The 26,366-nt window shown below is 41.2% G+C and overlaps 1 protein-coding gene across 1 annotated transcript; it reads left to right on the top strand.

The window, feature by feature from the left end:
- Positions 1-164: 164 nt before the first annotated feature.
- DCAF7 (DDB1 and CUL4 associated factor 7) lies at positions 165-26,366 on the top strand. Its single transcript, XM_071728586.1, has 8 exons — positions 165-585; positions 9,362-9,520; positions 10,860-10,971; positions 12,917-13,035; positions 13,713-13,922; positions 15,051-15,168; positions 15,618-21,704; positions 25,432-26,366. The coding sequence occupies exons 1-7, from the start codon at positions 448-450 to the stop codon at positions 15,788-15,790; spliced, it is 1,029 nt and encodes a 342-aa protein (XP_071584687.1). The 5' UTR covers positions 165-447; the 3' UTR covers positions 15,791-21,704; positions 25,432-26,366.

Raw genomic sequence — 26,366 nt, 5'->3', positions numbered from 1 at the left:
GGGCAGCCCAGCCAGAGGCTGAGCGGCCGCTTGGAATGAAGGGCAGGACGACCAATAGGAGAGCGAGGCGGGCCGGACGGACAGGCGAAACACCCAATAAGACGCAGCGCTCTCTGAGCGACAGGCAAGCCAGCCAATCGGAGCGCAGGGGGCGGGGCTCCCCGCCTGGCTTCCGTTCCCGTTGTGTGAGGGGCTGAAGCCCAAACGGCCTCCGCGCTGCTGCCGCCGCCGGGCTCTGGAGCGGGGCCGGGGGGTTCGGCCTTGGGCTGCAGCGTCCCCGCCGCTTCTCCCTCCTCGCCGCTTCCCTCCATCTCTCCCCCTTCGCGCTCCGCCCTCCTTTTCCCTTCAGCCGGGCCCATCTCTCCCTTCCGCGCCCCTTCCCCCCCTGGGCCGAGCCCGTTGCCCCCCTCAGCCCCGCCGCTCCCCGGGGCCTTCTGGGCCTTCACGATGTCGCTGCATGGGAAGCGGAAGGAAATCTATAAATATGAAGCTCCTTGGACGGTTTACGCCATGAATTGGAGCGTCCGGCCGGACAAGAGGTTCCGTCTGGCTTTGGGCAGCTTCGTGGAGGAGTATAACAACAAGGTGAGGGGGAAAAAGGGGGGGAATCCTCTGTATTCCAGGGGTTCCGGTGGTTCCTTAGCCTGGGTTGGGAGCCTTGGGAACTGGGGAGGGCCTGGGGTTCCCCTGGAATGCTGAGGGTGGTTTCCTTCCTCGGGGTTTGGGGGGAAGAGGCTTGGGGGGTGCTGGCTGCTCCTCAAGGGTTGAGGATTCCTGGGATTTTTGGTATTCCTGGTTTTCTTTCAGCACCAGAGAAGGGTTGGGGCTAAGCTGGAAGTTGGCTGGTTGTTAGAAATGTGCCATCTCATTCTGTTTCCTTGCTGGAAGAACTTGTGTGGGATAACTTTTGACATCGCTGTTTGAGCCACTCGCGGGGATTCCTCAGGAACTTTACTTTTTTTCTGAGAATTAGAGTGTAACAAAGCTTGACGTGATATCCCCAGTGCTTTCTTGCCAGAAAGAGGCAAAAGATTTGACTTTGGTACCCAAGACTGCTTTCCAAGCACTTCTGGACATGTTTCTGATGTGCTAATCTGATACAACTAATTCCTACAGTTAAAAAAAAGATAAGGAAATGGGCATAGCTCTAAAGCATTCTAAAATTTGTGTGAAACTAAGATTTTTTTTCCTCCAAATACTGCTTTTTGTGTTTGTAGCCTGTGTGCTCTTGCAGCTTTGTGCAGCAAAATGGGTAAGATTGGGGAAAATAATGTCAGAAAGTTGGTGGGGGGGATTGGATTTGGTGTAAGGATGCAATGAGGGGGGAGGTGATGGAACTCCTGAGCACTTTGTAGCAGGAACTCCTGAGCACTCCCACTCCTGTGGGATTTGGCTGCTTTTTGAGTTGTCTCCTCATGATTGGGGCTCTGGGAATGCAGCTGAGCTGGAAAACTTTGCCTTTGTTTAAAAAAACAACTGGAAAACGTTATTATCTGTACTCCCAGAAGCTAAAAATAATAACCATGCATTAGAAGGGCTGGATAAACATTTGTTACTTTTACCTCCTGAAGTCTGGACCATTCCCTGGGCTTGCTCTGGATTACAGGGGGATCAGCTCTGCTTTTCAGCTCAGTAAAGCAGTTGAATCAACCCCTCTCTTCTCCACCCTTTATGCTCACAGAGAGAAATGGAGTAGGACTGGGGGAATTCCTGCTGTCTGGAAATATTCCCCAAGGTTTCTCCTGACCTGAGAGCTTCAGGAATAACAATTCCCTTGTCTTCAGCACCAAATGCTGTGGGATCCATGGGGTGGAGAGAGCTGGAAAGCAACTGTGGATGAATGAGGTGCTAGTCTGGGGGTTGCTGCCCCAGAAATAAAGCTGTTTTATGAAGAAAAATTAAACTTTTCCAATAAATGCACTGAAACAGAACCTTCACTTTGCTGAGGGGGTTTGCTGGGCTTTGATATTTTAAATTAATTTGGTAATTGCAGGTTTTACTGCTTAGAGTATTGGTGCTGGCTCCTTGAATTTGGGGACCAGGACAATCTTGGGAGTGGGGTTTCATCTGGACTGTGTTTATGGAACTTCCTAGGACTCTCCCAGCTTTGCTGAATCTTTTAGGAGGTATTGAACCAGTCCTGGAAGAGCTTTTTGCTCCAGATTGGGAACTCTTGGACAGTTGTGGGAACTCTTGGACAGATGTCAACTCTTTTAGCTTCTCTCCAGTGGTGGAACTAAAGGAGAAAAGGGAAAAAACCTAAAGTACTACTAAAAAACTACTTTTAAAGTAACCCATAATGGGCTAAAAGGGATCTGGAGGAGGTGGCTTCATAGTCTGACTGATAAACACAAGTTCTGATAAGCAGAATTTTTAGGACTTTTGCAGGACATGTGTACAAACTGGGTCCTTCCCATCACTTGCCCTTCAGAGTTGAGATATTTTATATTTATATATCTATATTTATATATTTATTTATTTTATATTGCCAGCTTCTGACATCAAAATACACTTAGAGGTACACTGGGCACTAATTAAAAGGGTGATGAAAACTCATTTTCATGTCAACTTTCTCTTTGAGAGGTTTCTGACAATCTCCAAAAAAAATTTTTACCCCTCATGTTGCAAAGGTTTGTTCCAACTACCTGGCTTTTTCCTTACCATATATATATATTTATATATATATATATATATACATATTTAAATAGCTTGGAATAGCATTTTTAGTGCCTGACTGATAAGCAAAAGTTCTGATAAGCAGAATTTTTAAGACTTTTGCAGGACGTGTGTACAAACTGGGTCCTTCCCATCACTTGCCCTTCAGAGTTGAGATATTTTATATTTATATATCTATATTTATATATTTATTTCTTTTATATTGCCAGCTTCTGACATCAAAATACACTTAGAGGTACACTGGGCACTAATTAAAAGGGTGATGAAAACTCATTTTCATGTCAACTTTCTCTTTGAGAGGTTTCTGACAATCTCCAAAAAGTATTTTTACTCCTCATGTTGCAAAGGTTTGTTCCAACTACCTGGCTTTTTCCTTACCATATATATGTATTTATATATATATATATGCATATTTAAATAATTTGGAATAGCATTTTTAGTGCCTGACTGATAAGCAGAAGTTCTGATAAGCAGAATTTTTAAGACTTTTGCAGGACATGTGTACAAACTGGGTCCTTCCCATCATTTGCCCTTCAGAGTTGAGATATTTTATATTTATATATCTATATTTATATATTTATTTATTTTATATTGCCAGCTTCTGACATCAAAATACACTTAGAGGTACACTGGGCACTAATTAAAAGGGTGATGAAAACTCATTTTCATGTCAACTTTGAGGGGTTTCTGACAATCTCCAAAAAAAATTTTTACTCCTCATGTTGCAAAGGTTTGTTCCAAATACCTGGCTTTTTCCTTACCCTATATATATATATATATGTCTACATATTTAAATAGTTTGGAATAGCAGGTCTAGGTTGTTTAAAATCCTGACCAAACAGGTGAATACACCTTCCAAAAAGATCTTTTTCAAAAGACTTAATCCACAAGTGCAGCAAAAGTGCTCACAGGGAGGGTTTTCCAGTAAAATCAAGAGGAAAGTCTTGGCTTATTTGTCTCTGATTTTCTGTTTCTGTAGTAATTACCAGAGCTTGAAGTCCTTCAGGGCTACATGGATAAAATGGCTGTTTACACTTGTGTTTCACAGAACTAAAATTATTTAGGGTGATGTTTCCTGAACTTCTGGGGTTAGGAAACTCCTGGCAGCCTTTTTTAAGTCTCATGGATCCACGGATCCACTTGCACAGTGAGAGGGAAAAGAAATGGTCATAAATCTCCCTGTTAACTCAGTTCTGCAGTTCTGACTCTGGCTTCATGGATCAGAAACCATCAGGAAAAGCTGATTTTGGGAACAATTTGTGGCAGAACTGGAGCCTGAGTTAGAAAACAGCAGAGAGTGAAGCTGTGCAGTGCTGGAGCAGTCTTAGAGGTGAAGGCTTCTTCCCAGGTTATCACCTTCTCCTGAACATTTCCTGGAATCAGAGAAGATTCAGGGGGGGTTGTTTTACCAGAGGGTAATTTTTTTTTTTTTTCTGGAAGGTTTCATGTTGCCAAGAAAAATTGATTGCATCCTGAGGATTAATTGGTGCAGTGAGAGCTTGCTGATTGTACATGACCCTAAAATAATTGTGGAATGTAGTTCTTAGTAGCTGCTAATTTGATTAAAGGGATATAGGTTGTTGGGTTGTTTTTTTTTTTTTTTTAAAGTCCTGTGAACTTATTTCACTGTTCCTCAAGCCATGCAAGAAAAAGCAGCTCCCCAATTCTGCACTGTTTAATTCTGTGTCTGATTCTTTTGGGTCATGTTGAAGAGAGAATTTTTTTTTTAGGAGTCAAGGAATGCTGAATAAAGGCACTTTCTTCAGATCTCTTGTTGAAATTAAGAATTATTAAGATAATTCTTAATGATTAAGATAGGAAAGGATTAAGATAGAAAAACCCACACATCCAACTGTAGCCTATCTTGATGTATTTGACAAATAATTATTTAGCATTCTACCTCCTTGCAGGAAGGAGAGACAGGGCTGGGATATCATCAGCATCCTGAAAAGAATTCCCTCTCCTTGGATTCAGTCTGCACAAGAGGATGAGTAGAAGGATTCTGGGATCACTGCTCTTATCAGCCAGGTCTGACAATCAGTGTCAGGCACCTGATCTTCAGCACTTGTCAGGAGCTTTGGTGTTGCTCTTCCAATTTTTTTTCTCTGCCCTGCACCAAAAAAAGATCCCAGAGGTACTGGGGTCCTGTGCAATCCTTGCTTTTTCTTCAGGTCTAAGGAGGGGGCTAAACATGAATGTGCAGTGTAGGAGTTTTAAACCCAGAAGTTTTAGACCCAGAAGTTTTAGACCCAGAAGTTTTAGACCCAGAAGTTTTAGACCCAGAAGTTTTAGACCCAGAAGTTTTAGACCCAGAAGTTTTAGACCCAGAAGTTTTAGACCCAGAAGTTTTAGACCCAGAAGTTTTAGACCCAGAAGTTTTAGACCCAGAAGTTTTAGACCCAGAAGTTTTAGACCCAGAAGTTTTAGACCCAGAAGTTTTAGACCCAGAAGTTTTAGACCCAGAAGTTTTAGACCCAGAAGTTTTAGACCCAGAAGTTTTAGACCCAGAAGTTTTAGACCCAGAAGTTTTAGACCCAGAAGTTTTAGACCCAGAAGTTTTAGACCCAGAAGTTTTAGACCCAGAAGTTTTAGACCCACAAGTTTTAGACCCACAAGTTTTAGACCCACAAGTTTTAGACCCACAAGTTTTAGACCCAGAAGTTTTAGACCCACAAGTTTTAGACCCAGAAGTTTTAGACCCAGAAGTTTTAGACCCAGAAGTTTTAGACCCAGAAGTTTTAGACCCAGAAGTTTTAGACCCAGAAGTTTTAGACCCAGAAGTTTTAGACCCAGAAGTTTTAGACCCAGAAGTTTTAGACCCAGAAGTCTCAGACCCAGAAGTCTCAGACCCAGAAGTCTCAGACCCAGAAGAAGTCTCAGACCCAGAAGTCTCAAATCCATCCCAGTGAGGGTGAGCCCTGGGCTGTTGGAGATTTGCTTCTGGTTCTGAGAGTGTTGCTGAAAACAGCGTTAGGCAAGGAGAGGAAATGATTAGAGGTCATTTGTCTTCTGATCCTGACCTTGCCACAAGGGTTTTTTTTTTTGTCACCAAGGGCAATTTGCTCCCTTTGTAAAATCTGAGTATTTTTGATCCCTCAAGGAGTCCAAAACTATTTGTCAGTCACTTCAGGCTGGGAGGTGCTTGACTGATTCATACTGAAGTGTGAAGTATAATGAGAAGTTGCAATAAAGAAGAATTAAGGCAGACAAATACAGAGTTTTTAGAATCATACTTATGTGTCTTTTTCAGGGTTGGTTATGGGTTGGAAAGGATGGATCTGAATCGTGGCAGGGGGCAAGGTTTGCATCTCTAAATGGGCTGGGAAGTGGTAATGTTGTGGTTTAAGAACCACTGAAGCATTTGTTGGGTTTCTGTTATGTGGGGGAAAAAATATGGTGGATTTCTGATGTTGTTCAAGTGTATCTTTTGTAACCAAATTGCTCATTCCAGAATACTTAGGATTTTTCTAGATGAACATCTTAGAAAAAGTCCATTTCCAGGGGTGGAAGGAGCTGCTGTGTGGAAAGTCCTAGAAGTTCCAAATTAATTGTAGTGAGTTGTCCCTGTAGTGTTTGTGTTTGAACAACACTTCACACAGTGGGGCTTTCACCCTCTTGAGTTTTTGGAGTCACTGCAAAGTTAAACATATCCTCCCAGCACCATATTGCTCACTGAGCAATATTTTTCTGGTAACTTTTTCTGGTAAAATATTTTTCAGTATTTTTCTGGTAACTTCAAGCATTGCTTCAGGTGTTGTTATGACCAAGTTATGTGGAGACAGCTTCTTGTCTTGCATCATTCTCACAACTGGGTGAGTTACCCCTTCCCACTCTCCCATTGCTGGGTAGAAAAACCTTTTTTAGAAAACATTTACCTCAAATCATTCAGCACATCTGCTTTCTTGGTCTCTTCATGCAAAACATTTGAATAATTATGTAGGTATTTTAGCTTCTTTGAAGCTGAAATGCTGTTTTATCCTGATGTACTTCATCTGTATCTCAATTTTCAGGATTTTTTTCAGTTTTCAGGATGCAGTTTTCAGGATGTTTCAGCTCATGTGAAGCTGAGAACATCACTGCCCCAATCTGCAGAGCCCTGGATTTCAGGATTTTTAGAAATTTTAGAAAACATTTACCTCAAATCAATCAGCACATCAGCTTTCTTCAGCTCTTCATGCAAAACAATTAAATAATATATTATTATTTGGATAATTATGTAGGTATTTTAGCTTCTTTGAAGCTGAAATGCTGTTTTATCCTGATGTACTTCATCTGTATCTCAATTTTCAGGATTTTTTTCAGTTTTCAGGATGCAGTTTTCAGGATGTTTCAGCTCATGTGATGCTTGCCAGCTCACTGACACCACTGCCCCCATCTGCAGGGCTGTGTGGCTCTGGATTTCAGGATTTTTAGAAATTTTAGAAAACATTTACCTCATATCATTCAGCACATCTGCTTTCTTGGTCTCTTCATGCAAAACATTTGAATAATTATGTAGGTATTTTAGCTTCTTTGAAGCTGAAATGCTGTTTTATCCTGGTGTGGTTCATCTGTATCTCAATTTCCTGCAGTTTTCAGGATGTTTCAGCTCATGTGAAGCTGAGAACACCACTGCCCCAATCTGCAGGGCCCTGGATTTCAGGATTTTTAGAAATTTTAGAAAACATTTACCTCAAATCAATCAGCACATCAGCTTTCTTGGTCTCTTCATGCAAAACATTTGAATAATTATGTAGGTATTTTAGCTTCTTTGAAGCTGAAATGCTGTTTTATCCTGATGTACTTCATCTGTATCTCAATTTTCAGGATTGTTTTCAGTTTTCAGGATGTTTCAGCTCATGTGAAGCTGAGAACATCACTGCCCCAACCTGCAGGATTGTGGCCCTGGACTTCAGGATTTTTAGAAATTTTAGAAAACATTTACCTCAAATCATTCAGCACATCAGCTTTCTTCAGCTCTTCATGCAAAACAATTGAATAATATATTATTATTTGGATAATTATGTAGGTAATTTAGCTTCTTTGAAGCTGAAATGCTGTTTTATCCTGGTGTGGTTCATCTGTATCTCAATTTCCTGCAGTTTTCAGGATGTTTCAGCTCATGTGATGCTGAGAACACAAACATCAGTGCCCCAGTCTTCAGGGCTGTGTGGCCCTGGACTTCAGGATTCATTTTTAGAAATTTTAGAAAACATTTACCTCAAATCAATCAGCACATCAGCTTTCTTCAGCTCTTCATGCAAAACAATTGAATAATATATTATTATTTGAATAATGTGGATAATTATGTAGGTATTTTAGCTTCTTTGAAGCTGAAATGCTGTTTTATCCTGGTGTGGTTCATCTGTATCTCAATTTTCAGGATTGTTTTCAGTTTTCAGGATGCAGTTTTCAGGGTGTTTCAGCTCATGTGGAGCTGAGAACATCACTGCCCCAATCTGCAGGGCCCTGGATTTCAGGATTTTTAGAAATTTTAGAAAACATTTACCTCAAATCATTCAGCACATCAGCTTTCTTCAGCTCTTCATGCAAAACAATTAAATAATATATTATTATTTGGATAATTATGTTGGTATTTTAGGTTCTTTGAAGCTGAAATGCTGTTTTATCCTGGTGTGGTTCATCTGTATCTCAATTTTCAGGATTGTTTTCAGTTTTCAGGATGCAGTTTTCAGGGTGTTTCAGTTCATGTGGAGCTGAGAACATCACTGCCCCAATCTGCAGGGCCCTGGATTTCAGGATTTTTAGAAATTTTAGAAAACATTTACCTCAAATCATTCAGCACATCAGCTTTCTTCAGCTCTTCATGCAAAACAATTAAATAATATATTATTATTTGGATAATTATGTAGGTATTTTAGCTTCTTTGAAGCTGAAATGCTGTTTTATCCTGATGTACTTCACCTGTATCTCAATTTTCAGGATTGTTTTCAGTTTTCAGGATGCAGTTTTCAGGGTGTTTCAGCTCATGTGAAGCTGAGAACATCACTGCCCCAATCTGCAGAGCCCTGGATTTCAGGATTTTTAGAAATTTTAGAAAACATTTACCTCAAATCAATCAGCACATCAGCTTTCTTCAGCTCTTCATGCAAAACAATTAAATAATATATTATTATTTGGATAATTATGTAGGTATTTTAGCTTCTTTGAAGCTGAAATGCTGTTTTATCCTGATGTACTTCATCTGTATCTCAATTTTCAGGATTGTTTTCAGTTTTCAGGATGCAGTTTTCAGGGTGTTTCAGCTCATGTGAAGCTGAGAACATCACTGCCCCAACCTGCAGGGCTGTGGCCCTGGCCTTCAGGATCCATTTTGGGGGGTTTGTCATGCCAACCACAGCTTGTCCCCCTCTCTGCAGGTGACACTGTCAGGTCAGTTCAGTTCCAGAGGAGCTGGAATGTTTGTGGAGTTGAGGTCTGGTTCAAACTGGGCTTTGCAACGTTGGAAAAAGAAGGGTGGGCTCTCATCTTTTGGGATTGGTCTCCTCAAAATAAAGCACTGTGGTGATTTAAGCTTCATTTTGCTCCCGTGCCCCAGCTGGAAAGCAAAGCTCTAAGGATTTCTCATTTTATTGACATCATGGTCTTCTAAAACTGTCCTTGAGGTTACAGGAGGTGCCCCAATATCCTGATTAAAAATGAGTCTTTTCAGCAAACATTTCCTTTGAAATGTGGCTTCTTACAGGTGCAACTTGTGGGGTTGGATGAAGAGAGCTCAGAGTTCATTTGCAGGAACACCTTTGACCACCCCTACCCCACCACGAAGCTGATGTGGATCCCAGACACTAAGGGAGTGTATCCAGACCTGTTGGCTACCAGTGGTGACTACCTGAGAGTGTGGAGAGTGAGTAAATCCTCCTTAGAGAAGGAGGAACCATGATGGAAACTCTGTTACCTGTTGGTCTCATTTTCACTGGAGAGCAGATATTTTTATTTAAATTTATTTAAATTTTTAAATTTTTTTAAATTATTTTTTATTTAATTTATTTCTATTATTTCTATTATTTCTATTCTTATTATTTTTATTATTATTATTATTATTATTATTATTATTTCTATTATTATTTTATTCTTATTATTATTTTTATTATTTTTATTTTATTGTTTCTATTGTTTCTATTGTTTTTATTTTATTTTTTATTTTTTATTGTTTTTATTATTTTACTATTTTGTTATTTTACTATTTTGTTATTTTACTATTTTGTTATTTTACTATTTTGTTATTTTACTATTTTGTTATTTTACTATTTTGTTATTTTACTATTTTGTTATTTTACTATTTTGTTATTTTACTATTTTGTTATTTTACTATTTTGTTATTTTACTATTTTGTTATTTTACTATTTTGTTATTTTACTATTTTGTTATTTTACTATTTTGTTATTTTACTATTTTGTTATTTTACTATTTTGTTATTTTACTATTTTGTTATTTTACTATTTTGTTATTTTACTATTTTGTTATTTTACTATTTTGTTATTTTACTATTTTGTTATTTTACTATTTTGTTATTTTACTATTTTGTTATTTTACTATTTTGTTATTTTACTATTTTGTTATTTTACTATTTTGTTATTTTACTATTTTGTTATTTTACTATTTTGTTATTTTACTATTTTGTTATTTTACTATTTTGTTATTTTACTATTTTGTTATTTTACTATTTTGTTATTTTACTATTTTGTTATTTTACTGTGTTTTTGTTTTTTGTTTGTTGTTTTGGGTTTTTTAGTTCTTTGGGTGTTTTTTTGTTCTTTGGGTTTTTTGTTTCTTTGTTTTTTTGTGGGTTTATGTTTTTGTGGGTTTTGGGTTTTTGGTTTTGGGGGTTTTTTGGGGGTTTTATGGGGGTTTTTGCTTTTTTGCTTTAGGAAGTTATTTTGCTTCCTGGGTGTCTTGCCCTCCCTGCACTGTGGGGCTTAAGGTTTAAACTCAACTCAGAGAGAGACCACTTGATGATTTCTTTTCACACCTACAAAAATGTGACTAAACCTGGTGGCTACAGGAGAAGCAGAATTAGGTTTTAATCACCTTGTTGAAGCTAGAGATGGGATTGTGTTCTCCAGAGCTTTAGGATGCCAAAGGAGGAAAGAAGCTGTGGATTAACACCTTGGGTTTGGAAGTGCAAGGTGAAGAACAAGTGCTGGGTGTTGGTGTTTAGTTCAGGTGTTTCACTTTTTTTAAAGGTGGGTGAAACAGAGACCCGGCTGGAGTGCCTGCTGAACAACAACAAGAACTCTGATTTCTGTGCCCCACTGACATCATTTGACTGGAATGAAGTGGATCCTTACCTTCTAGGTGAGCCTGACAAAATGCTGGCATGGAAAAGCCAGGTTTTTGGTTAGAGGCTGATGAAATCTGGGCTCTCACTGACTGCTCTGGCACTGCACATCCACTGCAGGGGAGAAACTAAGCAGTGGGCAAGCTTCTGCATCATAGAAAATCAGAGAATCCTGGAACTGGCTGGGTTGGAAGGGACCTCAGAGCTCATCAAGTCCAACCCTTGCTCCACTCCCACTGCAGTTCCCAGCCCATGGCACTGAGTGCCACATCCAGGCTCTTTTGAAATATCTCCAGGGATGGAGAATCCACCCCTTCCCTGGGCAGCCCATTCCAATGGCTGAGCACCCTCTCCAGAAAGAAATTCTTTCTAATGTCCAACCTAACCCTCCCCTGGCACAACTTGAGACCTCTTGTGCCCTCTTGTCTTGCTGAGAGTTGCCTGGGAAAAGAGCCCAACCCCCCCCTGGCTCCAACCTCCTTTCAGGGAGTTTGAGAGAGTGATTTCCCTTCCTCCCCAGGGAAAATTGTGGGAGACAGAATCCCAGAATTATCCAGCTTGGAAATGACCTCTGAGAGCATCAGCTCCAACCTTTAATCCACAACCACCCCAGAGCACTCAGTGCCATGTTCAGCCCCTTCTTAAAAACCTCCAGGGAGAATCCACCCCTTCCCTGGGCAGCCCATTCCAATGCCTGAGCACCCTCTCCCTAAAGAAATTCTTTCTCATGTCCAACCTAACCCTCCCCTGGCACAACTTGAGACCTCTTGTGCCCTCTTGTCTTGCTGAGAGTTGCCTGGGAAAAGAGCCCAACCCCCCCCTGGCTCCAACCTCCTTTCAGGGAGTTGGAGAGAGTGATGAGGTCTCCCCTGAGCCTCCTCTTCTCCAGCCTCAACACCTCCAGCTCCCTCAGCCCTTCCTCACAGGACTTGTGCTGGATCCCTTCCCAGCCTCCTTGCTCTTCTCTGGACCTGCTCCAGCACCTCAATCTCCTTCCTGAGCTGAGGGGCCCAGAACTGGACACAGGACTCAAGCTGTGGCCTCCCCAGGGCTGAGCACAGGGGCAGAATCCCTTCCCAGCCCAGTTGCCCTCGTTGTCCTAATGCTGTTGTCTTGTGTTCCAAATACAAAAATTAAAATTTAAGCACCTCATGGAGCCTTTTTTTAATTGAAAGGTGCCCTGCCCACTCCAAAAGGGGTGATTTTGGTTGGACTGGGATGTTCTTTATTTGCAGAGCTAAGTAACGATGGACGGAAACTCCTGTGACTGACTTCAGCTTGTTCTGGAGCAGATAGAGGGCTGTGTACCAAGGTTTTCATTTTCTGAAGCCATTTCAGCAGCAGGACTAAAGCCAAGAGCCCTTAATTCAGTTGGAGGAGAGGGCTGAATGCTTAAAGTTTAATTATAGCCTGTGGGACAAATTGTGAATCCGAGATGACTGATCCAGCAGGCTTGTTTCCCAGGAGAGTACAACCATTTATATCAGGGGGATTTGTCCAGAGATTAACAGTGATAATATGTCTTAGTAATTATTTACTACATGATTTGGTTTTTTGTGTGTTGCATCTCATCTCTTAAGAGCTTTACTCCTAGCCCCACAGAAACAATCAATTAAAAATAATGCTCTGTCACAACACTAGGATTGGATTTGGGGCTTGACACGCACAGGATGGGCAAGTTCCTCTCAGCATTACATCAGGCTTCTGAGCAAATTGAAGTAGACATGAGCTATTTACACTTTATTCCTCTGTGGAAGACTATTTCTGCAGCTAAAAGGTTTGGGTCATTTAAATGCAGGGCAGGTTGTTACTGTTTGACATTCTTGGCTTTAATTATATGCTGTTCTTGGAGCTGTTTTGATCTGGGGATGTCAGGGCAGATGACATCAACCCAGCAAGTGATTAAATCATTGGTGAAAATATTGCTAACAAGTGTTTTGTGGGTTGTTTTTTTTTTTTCAGGGACCTCTAGTATTGACACAACCTGCACTATTTGGGGTCTGGAGACAGGACAGGTTTTGGGAAGAGTAAATCTGGTTTCTGGTCATGTGAAGACTCAGCTTATTGCACATGACAAAGAGGTGATGACTTTTTTATTGTTTACATGGCATATTTTTTTGAGAGCAGAACTCTTCCAGCTTTCCCCTTTTTCTTGAAAAATCTCAAGATCCAAGAGGCTAATTAATCTAAGGTTAAGATACCCAGCTTTGATTAGCAAACAAAAATTACATTATTGGTATCAAAGCTGCTCTGTTTACTCATCATAAAATCTGGACTTGAGAATATCCTTGTGTCCTGCTTCAACCTTGTTTTAAGGGTTATGATCCCCAGATTATTGCAGAGAAATGAGGTAAAACAATCCAGCTGGAGCTGAAATCAACTGCAAACCAAAGGCAATAAACAACTTGCAGGATTCTTTCACTTCAACCTAACATTATTTTTCTGCTACTCTTCAGCATTTAATACCACTGAGTAAATGAATCTATATTATTCTTCTGCTACTCTTCAGCACTTAAAACCACTGAGTAAATGAATCATTTAGCTTCAATAAATGATCCTATAATGACATAACCCTTTGAACTTTCCCCCCTTCTTTCTGGCAAGTTATTAACTAAAAACTTGCTGGGAACACCCATCCGACCGGGTACCTCCCCACTATATCCACTCTGTACCTGCCAAATCCTTTTTTCCTCCAAACTAGGAGGCTGTGTGCTCCCTGAAACTGAAGGTGGTGTTTTTCTCTCCTCTTCCTGAGCAGGTTTATGACATAGCATTCAGTCGTGCAGGTGGTGGCAGGGATATGTTTGCTTCAGTTGGTGCAGATGGCTCCGTGAGGATGTTTGACCTCCGCCACTTGGAGCACAGCACCATCATCTATGAGGACCCCCAGCACCACCCCTTGCTACGTCTCTGCTGGAATAAACAGGATCCCAATTACCTTGCTACGATGGCCATGGATGGCATGGAGGTAAGGAGGCAGTTTCTTGGGAATGCAGGGGGAAAAAAAAAAAAAAGGAGGAGAAAAAAGTTGGAGGCTGGGCGATGTAATTTGAAGCTCTTGCCATTCATCAGTGTTATTTCATCATAAACATAATTACTGTGCCAAATGTACTGTATTCAAAAGGATGTGAATGTGTATTGTTTTGGAACCTAATAAATACAGTGATGTTAAATCTTATTTTTAAGATTTATTAATAATTTTTATTATAAAATTATAGTCGGTGAGAATTTGGCTGACTTTATTCATCAGCACTGCTCCTTTACACAGTGCAGACTAAAGATGGCATCATGAGCAAGTGGATTGTTTTAAAAGCAAGATATAATAAACAAAGACCAGGCTCTTGCTAGCTACTTGCTTACAACACTTTCCCACAATAGAACACCCTGGGAAAAGCCAGGAGTTGATTGAAGACATAATCCCTGTGTTCAGAGCAGGTGTCCTCCAAATTCCTTGCTATCTTTTTTGGCTTTGAGCCTTGCCTCATCTTTATTTTTCTGGCAGCAGCCCTTGCCTTGCTGCTATCTCTGCTTGGCCTTGCTTTGTATCCTGGGACCCTGCTTTTTCAGGAGTTCTCAGGCCTCTCAAATTATCAAGGTGGCTCTCCACAACACTTCATCATCTGGAAGTGCTGGTGGTTGGGATTTTTTGGGGAGGTGGTTTGGTGTCAGTCCTTCAGAGTAAGGGGCAGGGTCAGTACCTGAACTGGAGGGATGATTAAGGACTAATTCTAAGTGTACTAATTAAAGCAGTTAACTTTGGCATTGCAGACTTGAAGGTCTCTATGACTTGAAGGTCTCACCTGGTTTTTAAGAGGGCTCTGTCAGCAGCAGTTTTCATATCAGAACTTAAGCAAATGTTTTAGTCACATTGTTCTTTCTCAGTCCAGCAAACAGGGCAGTGCATCTTATTTTGTCACTTGTGCTGCTTCAGAGAAATTTAATTTATTTGCTCTTGTTTCCTCCCTCCCTGTGAGGTCTGACTGCTTTTGAGACACACTAAGCAGCCAGAAGTGATTCCCTATTTTGGTTTCCCTTGCTTTTCTGGAGAAACAAAGAAATGCAAGCTTCTCATTGAGTTTTTTTTTTTTTTCTGAAGGTGGTTATTCTGGATGTCAGAGTTCCCTGCACTCCTGTAGCCAGGTTAAACAACCACAGAGCATGTGTGAATGGAATTGCTTGGGCACCTCACTCTTCCTGCCACATTTGTACAGCAGGTAAGTGGGATCTGCCCCTGTCCAGCTGCACTTGGGAAACCTCTGGGAATCTTTATTACATTTGCAAAATCCTCTCCAAAAGTCTCTGCAATTCTCTGCCTGCCTTTTGCTAAAGAATAACTGCAGTTTAGAAACCCTTTGGTAATGACTTCCCTAATTTTTTAATGGAAATGGACACCTGCTAGAGCTCATTGTGTGGAAGTTGTGAGTCCAGTGCTCTGCATCTGCTTTGGCTAAGCTAAATTTTTTTAATTCCCCTTAGTTTTTTGCAGTCTGGTTCTTAAATGTTTTCAATTTCTGAGTTCCACTGATTTGCTTTTCCCCTCTGTCCAAGAATAATTTGTGTAATAACAGGTGTAGAGTTTCTTGGACTTCAAGCTGGTAGTAGCTCCATATGGAGATCTTGTTATTCTTTGGTTCTCCTTCTGGTTTTTTTCTTCCTTTTGCAGCTGATGACCATCAGGCTCTCATCTGGGATATCCAGCAAATGCCTCGTGCCATTGAGGACCCAATCTTGGCTTATACAGCAGAGGGAGAAATCAACAATGTACAGTGGGCATCCACTCAGCCAGACTGGATAGCAATCTGCTACAACAACTGCCTGGAGATTTTGAGAGTGTAACATGACTGCTTCATGTCAGGGCTGTGTGATTTCCCCTCCCCTCTCAAGTAAGAACAACACAAGTGGCCAGTATCTCTTGTTGCTTTGCATCTGCTCTTACAAGAAACTGGTAGAAGAATCAATGGCAGGTTTCTCCTGTCTCTCCAAGACTCTTAAAATGCAGAGACATGCTGAGCCTCTTGGACCTTCTGGGTTCTGTTTTTCTTTTTTTGGTTTTTTTTTTTTGTTTTTTCTCAGTTAAAAGTTCTGTATATTTGTTTGTTGACTGTAATAATAAGCTTGCAGGCTTTTAAGTTGCTGAATATGTCCCTGTGTTTGTCAGCCAGCTGAGGCAGCACCTCCAACTAATTTAATAGGTGCAGATCTAAAACAAGGTGGGGGGAAAAGACATTGATGTCCACAGCCACCTTGGCAGGAATATTTTACCCTTCCTGTTGTTGCTGCCTCCAAACTGTTGAAACATTTGTATGGTTTTTATATATTGGGCTAACTTTCTATTGAAGTAAGGTTTTTTTTTCTCCTCCCTAATTCTTACTTTTGATATGTGATCCACTTCCATATGCCCCAAAATTCTCTCTTAGTTGATCACAGGAACACTGCAGGCTCCCTGACAGTCAAGGCCTGCCAGAATGAACTGTTGCCTTGGCTCTCAACACCTGGTTACCTGGGCAGAATTTTCTGGTGCTCTGAAGTACAAATACTTGTTGCACAATTTCTTGACACTTTTCTGATGCTAGAGGCACTTGTTACTCTGGTGGGCCTTATTTTTCAATTCTAACAGAATTTGCCTGTCTCCTGCAGTTGTGTTACAGCAGAATGGTTTCAGAAAGGAGATGGATGTCTGACTGAAGCTCCCAGGAGAGAAATGACTCCTGACAAAATGTGATTTGTGATGGGCTGGGGATTGATACTTCCAATCAAATGTTTTCCCCCAGGAAGACTTCCTGTCTAAAGCAAAATAAAATGGTTTCACACTTTGTAGCTTGCTTGATTGGCAAAGAATACAAGCAAGATTTTGTGGTTAGCTTGGACCTTGGAGCTTCTTTGCATTTGGCCTGTGTTCCTGGGAGTTCTTGAAAAGCAATCTTTTTTTTTTTTATTTGCTTTTTACTGTCAGGGCTTGTTGGAAAAGCTGCTCCACTACCCAAGTGCAAGCTCTTTGCTCAGAAAGAAATAGTTCCCTAAGGTAATGCAGAAGGATGGGCTTAAAAGGAAATAAACTGTGCCACAGAGGCTGAGGTTTAGCACTTGTCATCCTCTGTATCTTTTGGGGATGTGCCCAAGGGCTTCTCTTTTGAATAGTGGCTTGTTCTCCAGTAATGCTTTTCAATCAGAGCTGAGTGGATTAGGCAAGATAAAAATCTTAGGTGATAAAACAGCTCCTGGGCTCTCCTGATGCTGCAGACTTGACAGGCAGAGCTGGGCTGCAAAGCTGGAGTGGCTGAGTGGGGATGGAAATGTCAGAAACTATCCAAGGTGTCTTTTTATCTAATGAGTAATCACCTGGAGCAACTGGAGGCAGGATTTGAAATAGCAGGACACTGGCAAACTCAAATCTTGTCATTTTTCTGCAGGGAAAAGCAATTGCTGTGAACCAGTGAGGCTGATGCTAAAAGTGCTCTCAAGTACAGAGCAGAATTTTGGAAAAGTTGGGTCATTCTGGATGTAGAAAAATATTCTTTCAGGCTGCTGCTCAACGTGGAGCTTGGAAAACACCACCTTGAGAATTTGATCTGAGTTCATTAGGAGGTTTATTCCATCACTCCTTTTAATACTGAGGAGGACAGTTCATGTTTTGCCAGTGACATTCTGTGTTCAGCTGTGGGATTTTTTTTTTTTTTTTACAGAAAGCTCCATTTGATTTGAAGGTCATTTTTTTTTTTTCTTATTAGCAGCAGTGCTGAAAGGAGTGAATTCCATCTGATCTGGGTGTCAGAACAGTCTTAACCAATTAGCTTAGCACTTTTTGCACCAGCACTTCTATTGCTTGTGCAAAATGAAGTGCAAATTAGGATTTTCTTAGCAGAAGCACATAATGGCATCCACTGCTTCAGGTGCTCATCAAAACCTGTGCACAGGCTGGGCAGGTACTATTTAATTACAAATATTAGGTGTAAGATGCTGTGTGACTAAAGGGGAGCTACTCTCAGTACTTCCTGTCATCCCCTTTATGCTTCAAAGCCTCCATCTTGTGAGGAAGAGATGAATGCAGTTGTTGCTTAGCTTAAAAAAGCATCTTTTGCAAATGTGGAACTGTGGTTTAAAAAAATATCACCTCATTTAATTGAAAATGAAGACACTAAAAGACTCCACAGGCTGGACAAAATGGCAAATGCAGTTTATTCCTGCAGGAATAAACTCTTAAGATAATGAGAAGATAATCTGTTCCTCTTAAGATAATGAGAAGAGAGGAGGTATTAAGGGGTTAATACTCTGAATAACCAGGTAGCTTTTGCTGCTGCTGGAAAATAATCCTGTTATGAACCTGAAGAGGCTCTGGTGCCAGTCCTTCCATCCATAAAACTGCTTGGAGTTTATCTCTGGAACTGGGGGCTTATTCCAAACTCCAAGGCAAGTGAAGAGGAATCTTGGAGGCTCCAATGGATCCTAAATAAAACCTATATCCTGTTTTTTTTAGCCAGTACCTTCTGGATCTCCAGCATCTTGCTTGGGGCATAATCCATTGTCATTTTTCATCTGAAATGACATTTGAAATTTACATTTGAAAGTGACAATTTTCATATGAAATACCTTTGAAAAAATCTGAGGCTGTTTTGGGAAAGGGAAATGCTACTTTAAAATAGCTTCATCTCAGAAAAGTCACTGGAAAGGTTAATGACTGAAAAGACAAGAAAATCCTCCTGGGTGAGATGTTCTGCAGTGCAAATGGCACTTCCAGATAGAGAAGAAAGGGAGAGACTTTGGTGCCCTTTTGCCAACACCTGACAGGGAGCTCTCTACCTGCTGCTTCAGTTGTCTTTGCAAGAGAAATAAAACCCTGAGACTCCTCACTGCAGCCTCTGAACCAGAAGAGAAGAGTTTCCCCTATTCCACCAGCTTAACATCCAATTTATGGAGGGTGAAGCCTCTTGGGTTTTCACCCAAGTTCATGAAAATTCTTGGATCTTCATTATTTTGGGCTTCCTGCAGAAAGAGAGCAACTGCTTTCCAATGCCTCCTATTCCTTGAGCAGAAAGTAACTTTAGGGGAAAAATCTGAGCATCAGGGAGCACCAAATCCCATGCTGGTGTTTGTTTGTAGAGGCAAAAACTGATGCTGGGACCAAAATCTTTTTTTCTTGACTACTTCACAGTTCTGTGGGACTTCTCCAGGTGATGAATTCAAGATGCTGGGGGGCTATTGGTTGATTGGGACTTTGTTTTTCAACCCAGCTTTCCATGGATTCCTGCTGTATGTGGATAACCTGGTGCAAGTACTCAAGCAGGACCCCTTAATCTTGTAAAACTCATTAGTGAGGTGAAAACCTGCTATAAATGAGTTGGCTGTCCAATTAGCATGTAGGGTGCCAACTCAAATTATTTAAATGAGATGGGCTATGGTTGCTTGCATCTAGGGGACTTGTACTTCAGTGTCCAGGGATTTAAAAAGCCAGGATAAGAGTGCTTTGACAATCTGTGTAGAAAGAAAAAGCAGTGGTTTCAAATAATGAGCTGAAAGAGACTGATAATACAGGTTGTTCCTGATGGAACCTTGAAATGTACTTAAAGGGGGAGGCATTGCCTCTCATAAGTCAAAGTTAATGATCCTTTCAAACCTTCACTGTAATTAGTCTTCTGAATGTTCTGGATAATAGTAAAAAGGTCTATTTTTTGCCTGGTGTTGCAATGAGAGAGCTTCATCAGTCTCAACTGTAGATCACTGCCTGCCAGAGACCAGGTGAGGGGAGGAGTCCAAGAAATTGGAATTCACAGATGCTCTTGTGCTTGGTTTCAACCTAAATGAAGAAAGCTGAGTGTGTCTGTTTTGTTCTCTTGCAGATGGCACTTTAACAAGTGTATTTTTGGTAAGATTGGAGGGAGAGGCATCTTTTCCTCAGCCCTTTTGTGGCAGGCATTTGTCTGTGTTTTGGAGAAAATGTTAAATACAAGAGTCCCTGAAATTCTCAACTCTGCAGTTGTCAGGACCTCTTGCACCCTCATCTGTGCTGAACACCAGGAACCTGAGCACTTGACAACACTGTTCCTGTCACACTGAAGCTCTGAGACTGACACAAAACAAAGTCATGGAGTGCTGCTTGTCACCCAGAGAGTCCCTTTTCCTTTGTTTATGATGATGTTTGGGAATCCTTTTTTTTTTTTTTTTTTTGTGATGGCAGTAGTGACAGGTTGGCTGTGTCAAAATGTAGCTGGATTCTTTTTACACCTTATTTTTGTGAGAGAAAAAACCCTGCAGCTGCTGTCTGTAAATTCCCACCTTGGCAATGTCAGATTTTGTCAGTTTGTTGTGTTTCAACTCTTTCAGGACATACTGAAAATAAGAAAGGGCAGCAAGCTCTTGGCTCAAGGGATTTCTTTGCACAATTCCATCCAAGTGCTGAAGGGTTTTGTCTTCCCACTCCAGCCTAGAAAAATGATTTAATCCTCAGATCCAAAATGTTCCCTGTCAGTAAACACAACTTCTCTCTTGGATCTCACACCTTCTCTCTTGGATCTCACACCTTCTCTCTTGGATCTCACACCTTCTCTCTTGGATCTCACACCTTCTCTCTTGGATCTCACACCTTCTCTCTTGGATCTCACACCTTCTCTCTTGGATCTCACAACTTCTCTCTTGGATCCCACAACTTCTCTCTTGGATCTCACAACTTCTCTCTTGGATCTCACACCTTCTCTCTTGGATCCCACAACTTCTCTCTTGGATCTCACACCTTCTCTCTTGGATCTCACACCTTCTCTCTTGGATCTCACAACTTCTCTCTTGGATCTCACACCTTGTCTCTTGGATCTCACACCTTCTCTCTTAAATCCCACAACTTCTCTCTTAAATCCCACAACTTCTCTCTTAAATCCCACACCTTCTCTCTTGGATCTCACACCTTCTCTCTTGGATCTCACACCTTCTCTCTTAAATCCCACACCTTCTCTCTTAAATCCCACACCTTCTCTCTTAAATCCCACAACTTCTCTCTTAAATCCCACACCTTCTCTCTTGGATCTCACACCTTCTCTCTTGGATCTCACACCTTCTCTCTTGGATCTCACAACTTCTCTCTTAAATCCCACAACTTCTCTCTTAAATCCCACACCTTCTCTCTTGGATCTCACACCTTCTCTCTTAAATCCCACAACTTCTCTCTTAAATCCCACAACTTTTCTCTTGGATTTATTTCCTGCTTTCTCCTGGCAGCCTGAGATTCCAGAGCAAGCCTCTATTTACTGTACAGTGGACATGAAAAGGGGATATCCAAGATCAGTCCTGGAATGGGCAAGGTACTGGCCATGATGTCCCTGTTTCTCATGAGCTGGGAATTAATTGTCTGGCACTTTTTCTAACCCTAATTTAAGGGATGCAGCTCTCTTTCCCTCTGCTTCCCCAAGAAGAGTCAGAAAAATCTCATTTTCAAGATGAGAAGAGTTGAGCATGTCCCTGACTCCTTTTCTTTAGGAAGAAATTTCCAGAACTTGTAATTAGCACCTTTCACCAGCACTAAAAATGCAGCTAAATCCCAGGCACTGGATGCTCACCCAGCAATTTGTGGCAGAATCCAGAGGCAAAAGCAGCTGTGGGGTTTGTTTGCTGCTGCCTCATTTCAGATGTATCTCAGTGGCCTTTGTGCAACCAACTTCAAGCTTGAATTTCCATAACCATAAAAATTGATTTTTAAAAAAAATTTTTTTGGCTTCCATAAAGCTTATTTCTTTGCAGAAAATCTAACAAAATGAAGAAATAAGTTGTTTTTTGTAGGAAGAAAATCCGCGGAGGCTTGAAGGACGACACGCAGTCACCAATATGGTTAAAGTGAAGTCGTCTATTAACAGTGGACACTCGCTTTATATAGAGCCTTTGTTTATATAACGATATCTTGCAGGTGGCTATATCTTGGACACAAATTCTGTTCTCACAGAACTTCTGCTGGCTACCTCATTATCCTGTTATTCTTCTTTTCTACTGCCAGCTCCCTTATCTTTTTCCCATAGCTCATCTTTCAGTAACCTTGCAACTGGGTCTTAAGGCCTAAAGCTAAAGAGTCAGGATTGCTCACATGTCTGTTTTCTTCCAGACAGTTTCCCAACATATCCCCCTTTTTGTTTTTGAGCAAGCCTGACTTACTTCATTACGTGAAATAACATGTTAATAATACATTGCCATAAACAACATACTAATAATACGAAAGCATCAAAACCAATAATAACAAATATAATTGATAAACCTTGTCTAATTAAATCTCTAAGCTATCCCTATATCCTTAAGTGATTTAACCATTCATTTAACCCAATATATGCAACAGTTAATTTTTCATGTTATCTTAATCAATTGTTTTTGGTTGTGAATTGACTCTGAATGATTAGATAAATTCATGCAAATACACTCCATCAAAGTCTTCACAAACATAAATAAAAGCTAATAATAAAAAGTCAGTGGCAGCACGATATTATAAAACTGCATGTCTGACACTATCAACATCTTTTAGCATCTGTGTTAAAATACCAGAAGTTCAGTTCATCTACTTAGCAGTGCAACAGAATAGCACAATCAACAATCAACACATAGACAAGGGATCCCATAATCAACATATAAACGATCACATGAATTACAACATTAACAAGAACCTATTATCAATACAATATGAAAAGCACATTTCACACTGCAATGGAAGGACTTAAATACCTTTTTATTATGAGGAAGGTCTGGTGTCCACTGGTGCATAGAACCAAGAGGGTAGAGGAGGCTTATCCGACAAAAATTGGTCAGGGGGCCCCAAAAGCGTCCCCAGACCCCTCCCGGGTCACGGCACAGTGGAGTCCTGGTTTCCTTCATGGTTGCCAAATTGAGGCTCAAAAAGGCCTAATAAACAAAGACAGTAAAAGCACGCACTTTCCCCCCCCCCTTTTTTTTTTTTTTTTTTTTTTTTTTTTTTTTTTTTTTTTTTTTTCTGTGGTGTCTGCATCAGGGCTCATTTTTTGAGCAGCAGCAGTGTCAGTGGGGGTAGAGACAGCAGCTGCAACAGATACACTGGCAATGCTCACCGGCCACATCTGAGTTGTGCCCTTGTGTGCGGGGGGGCGAGAAGCGGCTGCGGAGGCAGGAGTGGGGGTGCTCTCTGTACGAGGAGCAGCTCTCACTCCCCGCAGCAACTCTCGGGCTCTGAAAAGGCATACTCATTCTCATAAAATCTAATGAAGTTAGCCTAAAATTAAAAGAAGTGGTACAATTTCCCAAACCAAAACTCAAGTGTAATTACCAAGTTTTTTTTGTTGTTGTTGTTTTGGTTTTTTTTTGTTTGTTTGTTTGTTTTTTGTCTCTGTGTGAAACACCAGTGGACCATGCACCACAATATAAATCAATATTGAGAACCATATTGCAATGATGGTCCTTAAGCAGCTTTATCTGCTTCTAGCATTTGCTCAGAAGCTTCTAACAATTGGGCTGCTGTAGCACCTTTTGGGTGTAGTCCTAATGCACGTTTAGTTTTTTTCATTAGCATTGTCATATGCTGACATATAAAAAAATTTTGTTTTCATCTCTTCTGTCAAATCGGGATGTGATATTACCACTGAATATAAGTGATCCACAAATTTTGGATATGGCTCCACTCCCTCGTTTAATATTTGTAAAAGAGGGAAGTGCTTGTGCAGGATCATGCACAGTTTACAAAGCTTTATACACCAATTCTTGTGAAAGTTGTAACACTTCAGTTTGAAACCATGCCTGCGAATCTGCACATACAAAAGGACAAGCACCAAGTAACATTTGTGCTTGCACTCCGTATAATGCATCGGTGTTCTGTCTAGGAATCACAGCTTCATTTTCACACAGCATTTGCCATTTATGATGAAATTGCAATTGTTGATTCCACCTTTCCTCCCCCCCCCCCACTATCCCCTCTACCACCCTCCCCTCCCCATGTTGGATCTAGAAGAGGTGGAGCAGTGGGTGTTAAAAGGTTAAGGGAAGTAGGAGCAGGGATAGGGAACGGATCAGGGGATAAAAATGAATTAGTGCCCCTGGGTTGTTTAGGGTATTCTACGGAGCAAAAAACTAGGGTTTTTTCAGGGGTATACTCATCCTTGGTCTCCAGTTCTTTCAGCTTCTTCAGCAGTTCCCTGAGTTGCTTGTCTCTGAGTCCCAGTTCTTTCCTTGGTTGTTGCTCTATAGCAGGCACTGATGGTGTTGACAGGTGAAGCAGAGGATTAATTGATGGCAACTGTGGTCAAGAAGATAAATCAGGCATCGGAGGTCGAGAGGAAGGCAGCGGTGGCAGAGTGTTTGGGAGCCGTGGCAGGCGGGCAGGAGGGGGGGATCTGCATTCCAAGGTTCCTCGCCTGTGTTCTCCGGCTTCTCTCCCTCTGGGTCCTCTGACGATTCTGGTGGTGTTTTCGGTCGCTTTTCGTTTTGCTTCTCAGTCCCATTTTTGCTTTTCATCTGACCCTCCAGGGTCAAATGGCACAGTTGGCTGAGCTTGAATCAGTATAGTCCCTTCAGGTGCTGGTAGGGGCACCTTAGGTGTCTCAAATAACTGCCTAGAGGTCAAGTCCATATTTTGAGCATTCATCGGTATTGGTAGATCAGGTGTTAAGGCAGCAAACGCTGAGGCTGCTACTCTTTCACTTTTCGTTTCTTTTAAGGTTTCTCTAATCAAATTCCAGAGTGTGGCTAAGCGTCGTGCCTCCTTATCTCCATCGTTAATTTTATCCCATAGAGCAGTACCTATGGCTTCCCAAGTAGGTAACTCTAAAACGGTACCCATCGAGGGGATCAAGTCTTTATCCTGTGCCCATTTCAGTAATTCACGTAAGGTCCTGCCTTCGTGTGATAAACCTCTCTTAGAGAGAATACATTGGAGGAGCTTAACTACTGCCTCTTCTTCTTTAGAGAGTGTAGACCCCATCTCCTCCCCAGCCGCTCACCTTTTTCTTGGCAAGATTCTTCAATTCCGAGGTACCTCTTTCGTTCCGTAGCCGGGCACCAGCTACGTAGACCGCCGGGGCAGCAGTCTCCTTTCGACTGGCTTCTCCGCTCCTGCCGCACCGTTCCTTCGGTCGGCTTTCTCGCTACCCTCTCATCCCAGCTGTCTTCATCGCTCCTGGAAGCAACAGCGAGAGGGTCCCTGTTCGGGCGCCAAATGTAGGAAGAAAATCCGCGGAGGCTTGAAGGACGACACGCAGTCACCAATATGGTTAAAGTGAAGTCGTCTATTAACAGTGGACACTCGCTTTATATAGAGCCTTTGTTTATATAACGATATCTTGCAGGTGGCTATATCTTGGACACAAATTCTGTTCTCACAGAACTTCTGCTGGCTACCTCATTATCCTGTTATTCTTCTTTTCTACTGCCAGCTCCCTTATCTTTTTCCCATAGCTCATCTTTCAGTAACCTTGCAACTGGGTCTTAAGGCCTAAAGCTAAAGAGTCAGGATTGCTCACATGTCTGTTTTCTTCCAGACAGTTTCCCAACAGTTTTTTTTTCCTGAATGAGTACTGTTGCCATGAGTAGCCCATGTTCCAGGTCTCATCCCTTGGAGTTTGCTTTGTTTGGAAGATGTGTGGCTCTCAGGTCTCCTGTTCCAAGATGAGAATCAATCTGTCAACCCTGACCAAAGGCAGAAGTGCAAGAACCACTGAGTGAGAGTCCTGGTGCAGCTGAGAAATGATACATTGCTTTTCTTGACAACCTGGGAAATAAGAATTATGACATTTTACTATTTAAAAGAAACTTTTTTTTCTTTTTTTTTCTGAAAAAAAAAAAAAGCAAAAAAACAAAACCAACCTTGGGTTGCTAGCAGTGTAAAATGTAATTTAAATCTGTTGCATTTTTGTTACCAGTAGCCAAGTAGATGTTTACTTTTTCTGTGTGTTTTCCCTTCTGCTCTTCCCATTCACAGTCCCCTTGTGGTAATTTCCTGAAGGTGTAATCTTTGTAGCATGATTGTACAAACATCCATATGAGATTCCTGACTTCTTGTCCTCACTAAAATATGTTAAAGCAATAGTAGTTTTCCTCCTAGCCTTCTTTTCTTCACCCTCTGTATTGAGATTTTTCCACCTCTCCTGTCCTAGAGGAATCCTGGTATCCTGCTATCCAACAGCCATGGATAACTCTCCTTATATTCCTTTATTTTTATGGAGAAAAGACAAAAGCTTTTGTTACACAGGATTTTAACACCTGAGTCATGGACCCATCTTTGGTGAAACTCTGTAAATTTTAAGGCAATTTTCTGAAATGGCTTGAAAAGTGGAATGTTGCATCCTTTTATGCTATTTCCTGCTTCCTATGTAGTTTTATGCAGATTTTTTAACCTTCTTTCTAAGTTTCAGCCTCCTGTGTATTAGGTACAGTATTTTCTGCCTTTCATACTTTGTAATAAAAATGGAACATTTGTAGATTGACTGCA

Source organism: Heliangelus exortis, chromosome 29, assembly GCF_036169615.1.
Source record: "Heliangelus exortis chromosome 29, bHelExo1.hap1, whole genome shotgun sequence".
In the NCBI taxonomy this organism is placed as follows: domain Eukaryota; kingdom Metazoa; phylum Chordata; class Aves; order Apodiformes; family Trochilidae; genus Heliangelus; species Heliangelus exortis.
This window is presented reverse-complemented; position numbering and strand designations above follow the sequence as displayed.

Coding starts and splice junctions, on each gene's coding strand:
- DCAF7 (XM_071728586.1), top strand. CDS start 448: ATGTCGCTGCATGGGAAGCGGAAGGAAATCTATAAATATGAAGCTCCT. Junction 586..9,361: donor TGGAGGAGTATAACAACAAG/GTGAGGGGGAAA, acceptor GGCTTCTTACAG/GTGCAACTTGTGGGGTTGGA. Junction 13,036..13,712: donor TTATTGCACATGACAAAGAG/GTGATGACTTTT, acceptor CTTCCTGAGCAG/GTTTATGACATAGCATTCAG.